At 51.5% G+C, this 12,369-nt stretch overlaps 1 protein-coding gene across 1 annotated transcript in view; it reads right to left on the reverse strand.

Annotated features, from left to right (window-relative positions):
• Positions 1–10,270, reverse strand: part of MED13L (mediator complex subunit 13 like) — a 174,489-nt gene extending 164,219 nt beyond the window's left edge. The window contains exon 1 of the mRNA XM_017831317.1: positions 10,184–10,270. Coding sequence (XP_017686806.1) covers positions 10,184–10,255 — 72 coding nt within the window. The 5' untranslated portion in view covers positions 10,256–10,270. The remainder of the gene's footprint in view (positions 1–10,183) is intronic.
• Between the last annotated feature and the right edge of the window lie 2,099 nt (positions 10,271–12,369).

Here is a 12,369-nt window from a genome sequence, read left to right on the forward strand (position 1 = left end):
AAGGAGGTGGCTGCAACTTTTGTGTCAGGATAAAAACTTAAGTATGGTTTAGAAATTGTCTATTAAACATCTCCCTGGCTCAAGAAACCTCTCAACCCAATACAGAGAGCCTGGGAGATTATTCAAGGGAAGTGCAGAGCTACATCCTTGACCTACTCCTGAGTCTTTCTCCAGGTAACTGTTTGTGTTTACAGGCAGAGAGAACTTTTGAAGGGAATTTTTTGGACCTGTTCTCACCCCAGGAAAACTGCAGCATTGCTCTGAGTGGCTGGAGCAAGGCTCCAGGTGGCTTCCCAAACACACAACACAGGTTTCCCGGTGACCACGTGGCAGCTGTTCGACTGACAGGCACCAACACAGGGTTTCCCTGAACCCAACGGGCCAAACAAGCACTGGGACAGGACACTGGGGCACTTCTGATCCCACAGAGCTGTTCCTGTGCCCTGCCATTTAGCCAGGTACCACACTGCCATCTCTGAAATCTTATCAGCACACACAGAGCAGTCGGTGCCCCTCAGCCCTGCCATCCTCAGTCAGCACCACAGCAGCAAGTCAGGACCAACCCCAGAAACTCTGAACAAAAACCATACTAAAACAACAACAACAAAGAACCAGAGAGAGAATTTTTGAGAGAAGACCTTTGAGTTCCATGAACATCTTTCACCTCCACTGAAGGCTCTGGTCAGCAGGGCCTTAACTGGTTCAGCCAGTTCAGAACAGGGCTCCAAACCGGTGCCTGGCTCAGGTCCCCTCCCTGCCCAGGCTGTAACCAAGCTCAGAGGTGTGAAAGGACACTGAGATAAGCGTGGCTGGAAGCCAAAGGGCTCAGATTCAGCCACCAGTTGTAAAGGTACTTTCAAATCCAAAATATTCAAGGCACAAATACAAGGAAACAAAGGTGGCAGCAGCAGCATCCCAGGTCAGTTGGCACTGAGACCCACAGGCACTGCCACACGTGTCTGTGCTTCTGCACCAACAGGCACAACCTGGGAAGTTGTTGTGCTGGAGTCTCATCATCAGGAGTGGGGAAGGGAAACGGGAAAGCCAATCTGCACAACAAAACAGGCAGCAATCTGGGTTTCAGAGGATGCTGCCACACAGGACCTGCCCATGTCCTTGGAAAACACCCCCCCTGCCCTGTAAATCCAACAGCACTTACCAACGAGGCACTGGGGGGGATGTTGATTTGGTTTGGGGGTTTTTTATGGGAAGAAATGGACTTGGATGATGTGGGAGCTCTTTTCCAACCTCAGTGATTCCCAGTGGAATGAGGTTTCCCCAGGTGAGAACCAACCATACACCACTGTGGGCTGTATGGAACCCTCCAGTGCCTGCAAGCAAAACGCCACCTCCAAGACAAAAGACAGAAGGAACTGAATAAATTCTTTCCCTATCACCAAAACCCGGGTTTGGGGGGTGACCCAGCCTGCAGGGCAGGGCACAGACACTGCTTTACACCGAGTTCCATATCACTGCAGCCAGTTGCTTTACAGAAGGGGATCAATCATATTTTAACTTCTGAGCAGACGGTTGAGACCAGATAAAATGGAAACCACCACTGCACACTTGAGCAGCACACAAAGAAAGCCAATAAACATGCAACTTGCTCTACCCAAAGAATCCCTCCCTCCTTAGGGTGAGTGATTAGGTCTGCAAGGCCCCTTCAGAAAGGCAGAATCAGAATTAAGAACTGCCTGTTTTCCAAATCAAAAAAATCCCCTCTTACAGGAAAGTAGCCCAACACATGAAAAAAACCCAAAACAAAACAGCAAAAGCAGATCTGCAACTAAATGAAGGACTAGTCTCTCTTCCCCCAACTTTAACTTTCTTTTATAGTTTTTTTTAACTGAAGGAGGAAGGAAATGTCAAACATCAGAGTCATACAATGGACTATCAGATGTTTCCCAAACCAAGTAATCTGACATATGGGCAGAAAAAACCGGGGGGGGAGGATGTGCTGGAGGAAGTAACAACCCGAGCAGAGTAAACTTTGGCACAGAGAGTTTAAGAACACAGTTCCCTTTCTGCCCTCCCACAAAAGCTGCAGCACTGGAGCTCAGGACATTCCTGTGCCCCGGGGTCCATCCCTGTCCGACCTCAATCCCTGCTCCAGGATGGGGAGGGACAGCACAGCAACACATCCCCAGTCCTGGCTCCTCAGCACCATCCCCGCCCTCAGCACTGACAGCCCCCAGAGCTCAGGTTGTTGGGCATCCTGCCTGGAAACCAGCCCTGGAAAATGCACCACCTGGAGAAGCCTCGTGTGCGAACCTCCTTGAACGCGGGCAGTAGTAAATAAACCCCCTGCATGACTGGTCATGCAGATTCATTTTGCCAGCTCCTCTCGCTGTCAGTCCTGCAAAGACAAGAATCCGGCAGCTCCTGCCAGGAGGGAATTATGGAAATTCACCGAGAGCTCGAGTCAAAGTTTTATTAAAGTACACATGGAAAATTAAATAACCAGAAATATACTGGGCTAAAAATGAAAGCGGCTCCTTCAGAGTCAAGTAATTTAACCAATTAACCTTTTCTCTCAGCGAAGAAATTATTTTTTTATAAAAATACTTGACACGGTCACTCCGAGATGTTCCAGGAATTAATTTTGTAGCTCATCAGAACCACCTACAAATTCAGTAACATCGTGGACATACGTGAAGTGAGACTCATAAAAGTCTGACACCGAGTGCAGATACATCAGACCAGATCTGAGAACTTCCTAGTAAACCAGAGACACTATAAAAAAAACAGGTCATGGTTTTATACTGCTGAAAACCAACACATCTTGAAACTTCTGTCTCATAGCTGTCAGCTCTGAATGCATCAGCATCAAAACCTGTGAGTTTGCCAGTGCCTGGTCAGTAGGTACAGAACAGTTTTCCTCTAAATTATGCTTTCAGCCCCCTGTTCTCACGAAATATTGTATTTTATGGGCAAAGACGGAGCCGTAAGAACAGGCAACCACAAGGCCCTGACCACAGCACAGCTCCTTTAAAGCTAAAAGATGAATGGAATAAAGTTTTACTGAACAAGCTTTAAATTTCCTTTTCTAAGACAGGGATTGTGGTTACAAAGCCACTTTGATCTCCCTTCAATCCAGGCCACTGCCAAAACGTGGTGGGGAGAGAGGAATGAGGGGGACAGAGCTGGGTTGGGAGTGAGGAAGGGAAAAGCTTCTCACAAGGTCAGTTCTACAAGCCAGGCTTAAATGTGAGTTTATGAACCCTTCTGAGGTCACCAAGGCATGGAAGGAGAGTGGAGGGGGAGGGAGAAAAATGGAAGAGGGGAAAAAACCCCACACCTCTTCCTCTGTAATTACAATTTTCATAAACAAGAATAGTACATGACACTGCACCACTGGCTGATTAAAGAAAGCAGAGTGAGGGCCTAACGAGGAGGGATACAGAAATTTATGTGCCATATCTTCTACTAAAAATTAATTTTAGCAGCCTGCCCATTTTGCTTCGTTTTCTTAAGCTGATTAAATACATTCCTTAATAGAGGGACGAGGTCTTTGTGTATGTTTGAGCTCATCTGTGTCGGTCACATGAACGTAAATGTTGCCTGGGGGCACCTCATCCAACAGCGCCACACAATAAAATTCCCTGTCTCACAGAAACAAAAGCAGGGATGGCACTAAAAGCTCAAGCCACCCTTCCACGGGCACTACTGCAATTGTGCTCCTCAATTAAGCCACACATGACCCAATGAGAAATAATGTGTTTTTCTGCAGATGAAGGGAGGAAGCCAGAGCCAGGATTTATCAAAATTCATCAAAATTCACAGCACAAGCTCAAATCTTCCACGTTTGTGAGTCAGGCAGCCCCTTACTCTGTGAGATGCTAAACCCCCTGAAAAGCTGAACTTCCTCTCTGGTATTAAAGTGGTTTATGCTCAGCCTTCATTATCACTTTGCAGAGCCAAGATCACACTAATGCCCAGCTCAGGAACGAGCTGAGCCACAGCAGGGAACTACACAGGCTGTCATTCCCAGGATCCAGCCCCTTATCCCTGTGTGCACAGGGATCCTGACACCGGGTTTTAGTCGTATTTTGAGGATATGAGCAGAATATTTTTATTAGCTGGTCTCTCTTTAAAACTACCAGTTGATGTCAGGGCACTCAGATCTATTTTTAAAGCACTGCTTAGAGCTCCGAATGAAAACGGTGCCATGGCTTGGTCTGAGGAACAAAGATGCCCCCATGTAAACACACATTTCATGCAAGCAAATTGCCTGGATTTGCTTTGGGATCTTCTGCTAAAAAAAAAACACTTGTGGCACTTCGAAAACTGGCAAGTTACTATAAAACAAGCATGTTTGCAGTCGGAGCAGTAGTTTTTGCTTATTATTTGTGTTACTATGGCACCAACAAGATGCAAATGCCACGGTGCCAGACTCTACACAAAGAGTGCACCACTCACCCACAGAACAGCAAATGAGCACACACAGACTCCAAAGTTTTATATAAACTCCACTTGTCAGCCTTGACAGCAGCGGGAACAGCCCAAGCACCCACCCAGGGCTGTCTGGAGGATCCCAGGGACCAGGTCAGGAAAAGGGTTTCTGCAGGTCTGTGGGTATCAATGTAACCTCACACAGCTACAAAGGAACAACCAGGAAAAAAACAAAGGATACAAATTTATAATGGGATCATCCCACGGCTCCCCGGAGTCAGGAGACAGGCAGCACTCCAGGGAAAATGAAAGGCAGACAGGAACAGGTCTGGAGGATTTACAGTAACCGCGAGGGGCTGGAACAGCCGGGAAGGCAAGGAAGGAATGCAGGAAGGTGCCACAGCATTCCTTCAGTTCCTGACCCCAGCAGGGATGCTTCACCCACACCCGGAGAAAATGGGGCTGCAGAACTGCACTGGGGCAGGTGGGTTTAATTCCACAGTGATCAGGAAAAGTGGAGACACCAAGTTAAAGCACCTCCTCCCACAAACAGAGCTTCAAACACAGGTGATCCCTGTTACAAAGTCCCCCCATTGCAAAGCGTAACAGCCCCAAAACATTGACTTTTTTGCAGTATTTAAAAGCAGTGCATCTGCACACACGCACACCCCCTCTTCTGTGTAACACTTCTGAGAACTCAGTGAAAAAAATGAAAACAAAACCCATAAAGATTCCTTCTTCAGCTAATGACCCAAGTTAACACAGTCAGCACACACATCTCACATGCACCACGATTTTCTCCCTCAAGATCAAAAACTTCAGTTTCTTTGGATTTCTTTCAAAAGAATTGCATTGTCCTGAAGGAAAATAATAGAAGAAAGGTCTACAGATAGGATTCAGAAGTTCCTTCTTTACTCTCTTCCACGTGAGGAAGTGCTCTCTGAAGTGGAAGGCACAAAAATTCAAGATCAAATGAAACTGGGGGAGTGTTTGAGGACTGGGGTTATGATGTCAATTCTGCATTAAAAATATAGAAAATTTGAAAAAAAAATGTATTTCCAGCTAGTATTACAGCAAGCTGAAATTCTTATTCTTAAGCTGTCGTTACCTAGGATTACTTTTTTAATACATCAGCCCAATATTTAAGTATTTTCTTTATCAGGTTGATGTTGTCAAGAGCAGTCTCAGACTCACAACCAAAATCAGGGCACTCTCTGGGGGAGGATTCCCAGCCCAGGACATTCAGAAGACACTCAGGATTTCAAGAAAAGACTATTTCACTCAAGTATCTTTTAGTGGTTTGTCCTGAAGAGCAAATGTCGCTCCTGCACCCCTCATTTTCCCTGTGCAACATTCCAAAAAGGTTGGTTACCCAAGAGATTCCTCCGTTCCTCTCCCTCAATGTCACTCTGTCCCAGTCTCTTTGCAAATCTGAGTCTGTTCTCTCCAAACCCTCATTCTGGCACTTACCATTAAACTGTCAAACAGTGACACAATACAACCCTACCTCTGAAGTGATTTAAAAGCCAAAATAATCTTTTATTACCAAGAAGTGAACAAGCTCTCTAATGTCATTTCTCTACTTCTACCCTGTTACCTAATAAAACTCGGGAGAAAGGCAACCAGAGGATCAAATACTTTTGCAAAACTTGAGAGGTTAATTCCACTCCTTAATTATTTATACATGTAAACTCACACCTACATAACATTCCAAACAAGCACAGATATTTACTGTGCAGTGCTGGAACACCCTGCATGCCAAAATCCCAGCCCACTGCTCAGAGTGCTGCATTTATGACAACACAAGGAGCGAGAACAACTACTGGTTAATTTAATTTACTACGAGGGGATTGAGCAATCAACACTTACTACCAGGTCCTTTACTGACAGTTGTGCAACTCCAGGGAGGATCTCACTGGCAGCCTCCACAACTGGCACTTTCTGATGCCATTAAGAACCTCAAGGGAATAATCCAAATGCCACCTCAGGTGTCCTTAACTCCTTTTGTCTCGTTCTGGGAATGCCAACAGGACTCACTGATAGAAGAAAACACCTTCTGCTGCTGGTTGTGAACCACAAAGAGCCACAGCAGCCACGGCCTTCCCAGCTTGTAACTCGGCCTCTGAACCCCAAGGGGAACAAACACACAATTCCTGCTGCCCAGACCCCTCTGGCTCCTGCAGGAATGTCTTTAAACAAGGATCAGGGCATCTTCTATGAAGTCCTCTCCAAACTGCTCTCACTTCCCAAGAACAGTCACCTCTTTCCAGGCTGACAACTCTGCAGTATCTGATCTCTCACCACACAGAAACTCCGAATTTTAGGTCATTCCTGACACTCTTTGCTGTACCTTTCCCAGCTCCAGTGTATGAAGTGTTATGCAACTTGCATCCCAATTTCCCGAGGCTGACTTGTGCCTTTGGATCCACCATGGCAGCTAATCCAGACACTTGAGGAAACATCTTCCTGCAAGCCCAACATCAGATGAGTAACCCTTAGTCACAGGAAAAGTCAAATTAATTTCAGTAAGGCTCCCTTTATGATGAAGGATTATTCACAGGAAGACTGTTTGCCAGCTGGGTCGAAGTTTTAATACAGAGCCTCAGTATTACCTCAGAACATTTTGTCTCTAAATAGTTATTAGACAACTCTTAATTAGTATTTAAATAAACTGGCCCTTACAATGGGTTGTTAAATACTGTTTATCAAAACAGACATTCTTTTTCAGAAGGAGCAGCAGACATTTTGACTGCTGCAAAAACAGAGTGAAGATAAATATCATTTCTTCTAGAAACAGCAAATAAAGTGTGTTTTTAAAGAGCAAACCTATTACAGTGGCATACAGAGATTAAATAAGTTATTATTTGAGGTGTCCTCTGATGTCAAATATCAAACCTTACTGGGAAATGCTTTACATTTGGAGCAAGATCCCGGATTTCTTTGTGCAGGACTTGTGCCTGCCAGAGCACACCAACATTAACCCATTTTCCAGAGCTGGATTCCCGCTTCAGTGGAGAACAACACACAGTGGTGCTGGGAAGGGCTGCAGGGCCGTGATTCCAGAGGGACGATCCAGGAAACCAAGCCCCAGCCCACCCTCAGCACCTGGACACTCCCAGGGAGCTCTAAACCTGCACCTCAGCCCCTGCCTTCCCCCCCAGGTGACGGACTTTGAGCTGAGAGCACTGAGCACATCCTCACTTTTTAGATGTCACTGATTATAGACTCAGTTACTAAAGAAGATATTTCCTGTTAAAAGATGCAGAAAAAGCAACAGCACCTGACCTGCCTGAGGTGTCTGCAGAAAAACAGAAATTACAGACTGTTAAACCAACCCAAACCCACACGGAGCTCTGCCCTCTCTGGATGGGGAGATGGAATTCCTCCTTCCACAGAAATATTATTTAACCGTAAGCAAACAGGATCACAATAGACTATAATCTCTCAGAACTGCGATTCTCCGGTCACAAACGTTTCTTTGTGATTCACACCCAAAACAAATAATAAAAAAAAAATTAAAAAATCAACTTCAAACAGCCCAGTTGAAGAATTATTTGTAATCTACCTCGCTCCCAAAGAATGAATGGATTCCCACCAACAGCTGATTTAGATTTGGTTCTGTGACACTGGAAAAGTAAATGATTAGCAAAAGTTTCTCTAATTACTAATCCAGACTACTGTAGCTTTAACACTTCATAAATTTTGAGATGAATATGACAATTTGAGGTTAAAGGGTCAACGTGTTGGCCACACATTTCCAGTCAGTATTTCCGTTCTCAATATCTTTTGCTGATACGTAAATCCTAACAAATACTAACATAATACAAAATAAACCTCCCTAACAGCTTTCATGTATGCTATATTAAAAGAAAAAAAACTGGCTTTATTGCATATTTTTTTTTCAAGCAGAGCCAGAACACAATAAAAACAGAGTTTCATACGCAGCACCACATTAAGGTAGAGATACCTCCCACTAAATTACACAGGAGATTAAAGGGCTGCACATTAAACTCATTATTATTAAAGCCACTTGTAAAAGAAGTTCGTTAAACTTCTTTCAGTGATATCACACACTCATTCCAAATTGAACATTTCCCTGTTCTAGTCAGGTGGGAGGGGGGGAAAAAAAAAGGCAAACGAACCACAATAAGTAGGAAATAGCTTCACTTTATAATTTATGCTAATGGCATGCCAACAATTATTTTTCCCAGTGACAGATCCGCAGATTGCAACTCCAGCAGCCAGTTCTGCCTCTCCAAACACACACTCCGGGCTGCATTAACGACCGGGGACTCCCACAATCACCCCCGATTGTTCCCTCCGTGCTTCCCGCTTTATTTTCCTGGCTGGGTAAGAGCAGCCTAGTGGAAATCACAGTAACAATCCCCCAAATCACCGTTCCTGCCTCTCGATACACTCGGCTGCTACATATTTATAAATATTACAGAACGCCCTCAAAGAGAGGCGCGGAGACAAACTTACATAACGTTACAGTCAGTAACCAGCCAAAGTAAGAATTGTGTCTATTCTCACACAGCAATCTCCGGGTTTTCCAGCGGCACAAGTGGCTACGGCTCTTGCCCCAGATTCTTAAAAGGAATGAGCAAAAAACGCCAAACATGCATAGATTTAAAAAAAAAAAAACAGACACGATAACATACTTCCATAAAGTTAAAAAGTATAAAACAAAGAGCTTGGTCATCTGCATTTTTAATTACTTTCCCCTCTTTTTTCCCCCCCTTTTCTTAATTTTTATAAGGGAGCTAAAAACAGCCTCCTCTTTCCTATCAGAAAAGGCACAGCACACGCACACCCACCTCGAATTCTGGCAGAGCTCTGATGCGGGGCGGGGGCACCCACCACAAACCTCTCACACGTGCTGCCCCCAAAGTTGCATCACAAGGTTTTAACTCCACCGCACCGCGCACCAAAGAAGTCCCTCCTCCCCTCCGACATTATCCCTGTAGCGCCAGAAGGCTCCCGATGATCCAACGCCGCTCAGCTGTTGCCCAGCCAGAAGGGATAATGTTGTTGCGTGTGCCAGGTAAAATAAAGCAACGTATTTCCAAACGACTCTGCGCCCTTGCACAAACGAATTTACGTTTTAAATTTAAATTGCCAGCCTGTCTCAAAACCGATACCGCGATTTCTGCAGCGTTAAATCCACGTCGGAAGTTGTCAGCTCCCAGAGAGACGGGCAGGCAGCATCTCTGCAAACAACCCGACACACTACGCTGTCAGCCACCGCTTTTTCCGCAGAGAAGAAAAGAATTAAAAGGTTCGGGTTTGTTTGGTTGGGATTTTGGTTGGGATTTTTTTTTTTTTTTAACCTCTCGCCCCCGAGCGCGACACAGGCAGAGAGCAGAGCAGGCTGTAACAACAGCTGACACGCCGTCACCGGAGCCCAGAGCTGCGTCCGACAGGCGATCACACTCCATGAGCGTTCGCCGCCGCTGAAATGGCGTTTGTCATTGTGAGAGGAGGGAGAACCCCCCCGGCTCGGCGGCACAAAGCGCGCGGGGCTCGGGGTGCCAGGGGAGGAGCCGCCGTGCCCGCTGTGCCCCGGGGGAGCGGGGACACCCCCGGCCCCGCCGCGGCCCCGGCGGCGAGCGGGACACGCGAGTTACCGAGCAAAATAAACACGGGCAGCGGGCCGGGGGAGGGGCCAGCGCGGGAGCAGCCCCGGGCCCTGCCTATAAACCCCCGGCAGCGTCACCCAGCCGGCAAACCCGGCTCGGAGCCACCCCGGGCACCCGCCCAGCGCCCCCCGCCCGCTCACACGGGCACTCACCAGCGAGAAGAGGTTGGAGTGACAGTCCTCCAGGCTGGCCCCGTTCGCCACCCAGTTCGCCGCCGCAGTCATGATCCTCGGCGAGCCGGGCCGCCACGGCGGGGCATGTCTGGCGGGGCGGCCCGGGGGGCTCGGGGCGAGGCGGGCGGCCCCCGGCGCGACCCCCGGCCCTGCCCGGGGCGGCCGCCGCGCTCCGGCCCCTCGGCCCCGCGGGGCTCCGCGGCCGGGAGGGGACGCGGCGGCGCCGGGCTCGGGGCGCTGCTCCTCGTTACCCGCCCTCGGTAATCCTCAGCCGGGGGGGCCCCGCTCCGCTGCGCGCACGGGCGGGCGCGGCCCCCTTTCCCCGGGGCCGGGGGGAGCAGCGGCGGCGGAGGAGGAGCAGCGGCGGCGGGGGGGCCCGGGGCCGCCCTTCCGCGTCCAGGTGCGGCCCCCCCCGGGCGGGGGCGGCGCGGAGGGCGGCGGGTCCGTGCGGGACGCGGGGCGGGCGGGGGTCCCGGTGCCGGCCCCGTGAGGCGGCGGCGGGCGGGGGGCGCTGTGTCCCCTCCCCGCCCCGCCCGGCCGCCCCTCGCTGCTGCCGCCGCTGGCTGTGCGCGGACGGTGCTTTCCTCCTCCTGCTGCTGGTGGTGGTGGTGGTGGTCCCGCTCGCGCTGCGGCGGGCGCGGTGCGAGGGTGCGGGAGCGGGCGGGCCGAGCCCCGCTGAGCCCCGCGCGGTGCCGGCCGTGCCGCGGCGGCCGCAGCCCCGCGCCCGCTCTGCCTCCTGCGCTCTGACAGCAATGGCGCCCGGGCCCGCACCGCGCCGCGCCATTGGCCCGGCGCGGACACGTGACGCGGGCGGCGGGGGCGGGGCCACGGCCGAGGGGCAGCGACCTGCGCTGCGCCCGCCCGGCCGCGGGGGGCGCTCGAGAGCGGGACGGGGCGGGGGGAGCCCGTGGAGCGGGACGGGAGGGGATGGGATGGGATGGGATGGGGATGGGATGGGACGGGACGGGACGGGGGTCCGTGTGCCGGCCCGAAACGGGAGGGGAGGGGATGGGAGTCCCGCGTGCCGCCCCTGGAATGGGAGGGAAGGGGATGGGGGTCCCGTGTGCCGCCCCTGGAATGGGAGGGAAGGGGATGGGGGTCCCGTGTGCCGCCCCTGGAATGGGAGGGAAGGGGATGGGGGTCCCGTGTGCCGCCCCTGGAATGGGAGGGATGAGGGAGGGCATGGGGTCCCGTATCCCGCCGCTGGAACGAGAGGGGAGCGGGGAGGGGAGAGAGGATCCCTTGTCCCCTCTCCCGCCGCTGGAACGGGAGGGATGAGAGAGGCGAGAGGAGTTCCCCTGTCCCGTGTCCCCTGACCCGCCTCTGGAACGGGACGGGATGAGGGAGGGGATGGGGATCCTGTGTGCCGCCCCGGGAACGGGAGGGGTATGCGAAGAGGGAGTGACAGGGAGGGGGTCCCCTGTCCCGCCTCTGGAACGGGGAGAGGATCGGGGGTCCCCTGTCCCACCTCTTGGCATGGGGAGGGGAACGGGGATCCCCTGTCCCTTGTCCCCTGTCCCGACCCTGGAACGGGAGGGGATGTGGGAAGGGAGCGGGGGTCGCTTGTCCCGTATCCTCTGTCCCGCCCCTGGAACGGGGAGGAGGCTGCGAACAGGGGGCTGAGGGTCCCGTGTCTCGCCCCTTGGCGTGGGGGAAACGGTGAGGGGGCTGCGGGGAGGGGATCCCGTGTCCCCTGTCCCGCCCCTCGGCACGGCGGTGAAGCTGCGAGGAGGGGATTGGGGGTCCCCGCGTCCTACCCCTCGGCACGGGGGGCACGGGGAGCTTGTCCCTCCCGCCCCGTCCCGGCACGGGATCTCTGCTCCCTGTGCCAGCAGAGACAGGACCCGGGGAACGGCTGGAGCTGTGTCAGGGCAGGGTCAGGTTGGATCTCAGGCAAAGGTTCTTCCCCCAAAGGGTGGTTGGCACTGACCAGGCCCCCCAGGGCAGTGGGCACAGCCCCAAGGCTGCCAGAGCTAAAAGTGTTTGGACAACGCTCTCAGGGGCAGGGTGTGATTGTTGGGGTGTCTGGGCAGGGCCAGGGGTTGGACTGGACGATCCTGTGGGTCCCTTCCAGCTCAGGATATTCTGGGATTCTGTGGCACGGGGACAAACGTTCCCGGTGGGGGTGCGGCAGCCCCGGGGCTCCCCCAGCCCGCTCCCGGCGG

Source organism: Lepidothrix coronata, unplaced genomic scaffold (genome assembly GCF_001604755.1).
Source record: "Lepidothrix coronata isolate B3197 unplaced genomic scaffold, Lepidothrix_coronata-1.0 Scaffold189, whole genome shotgun sequence".
Lineage (NCBI taxonomy): Eukaryota > Metazoa > Chordata > Aves > Passeriformes > Pipridae > Lepidothrix > Lepidothrix coronata.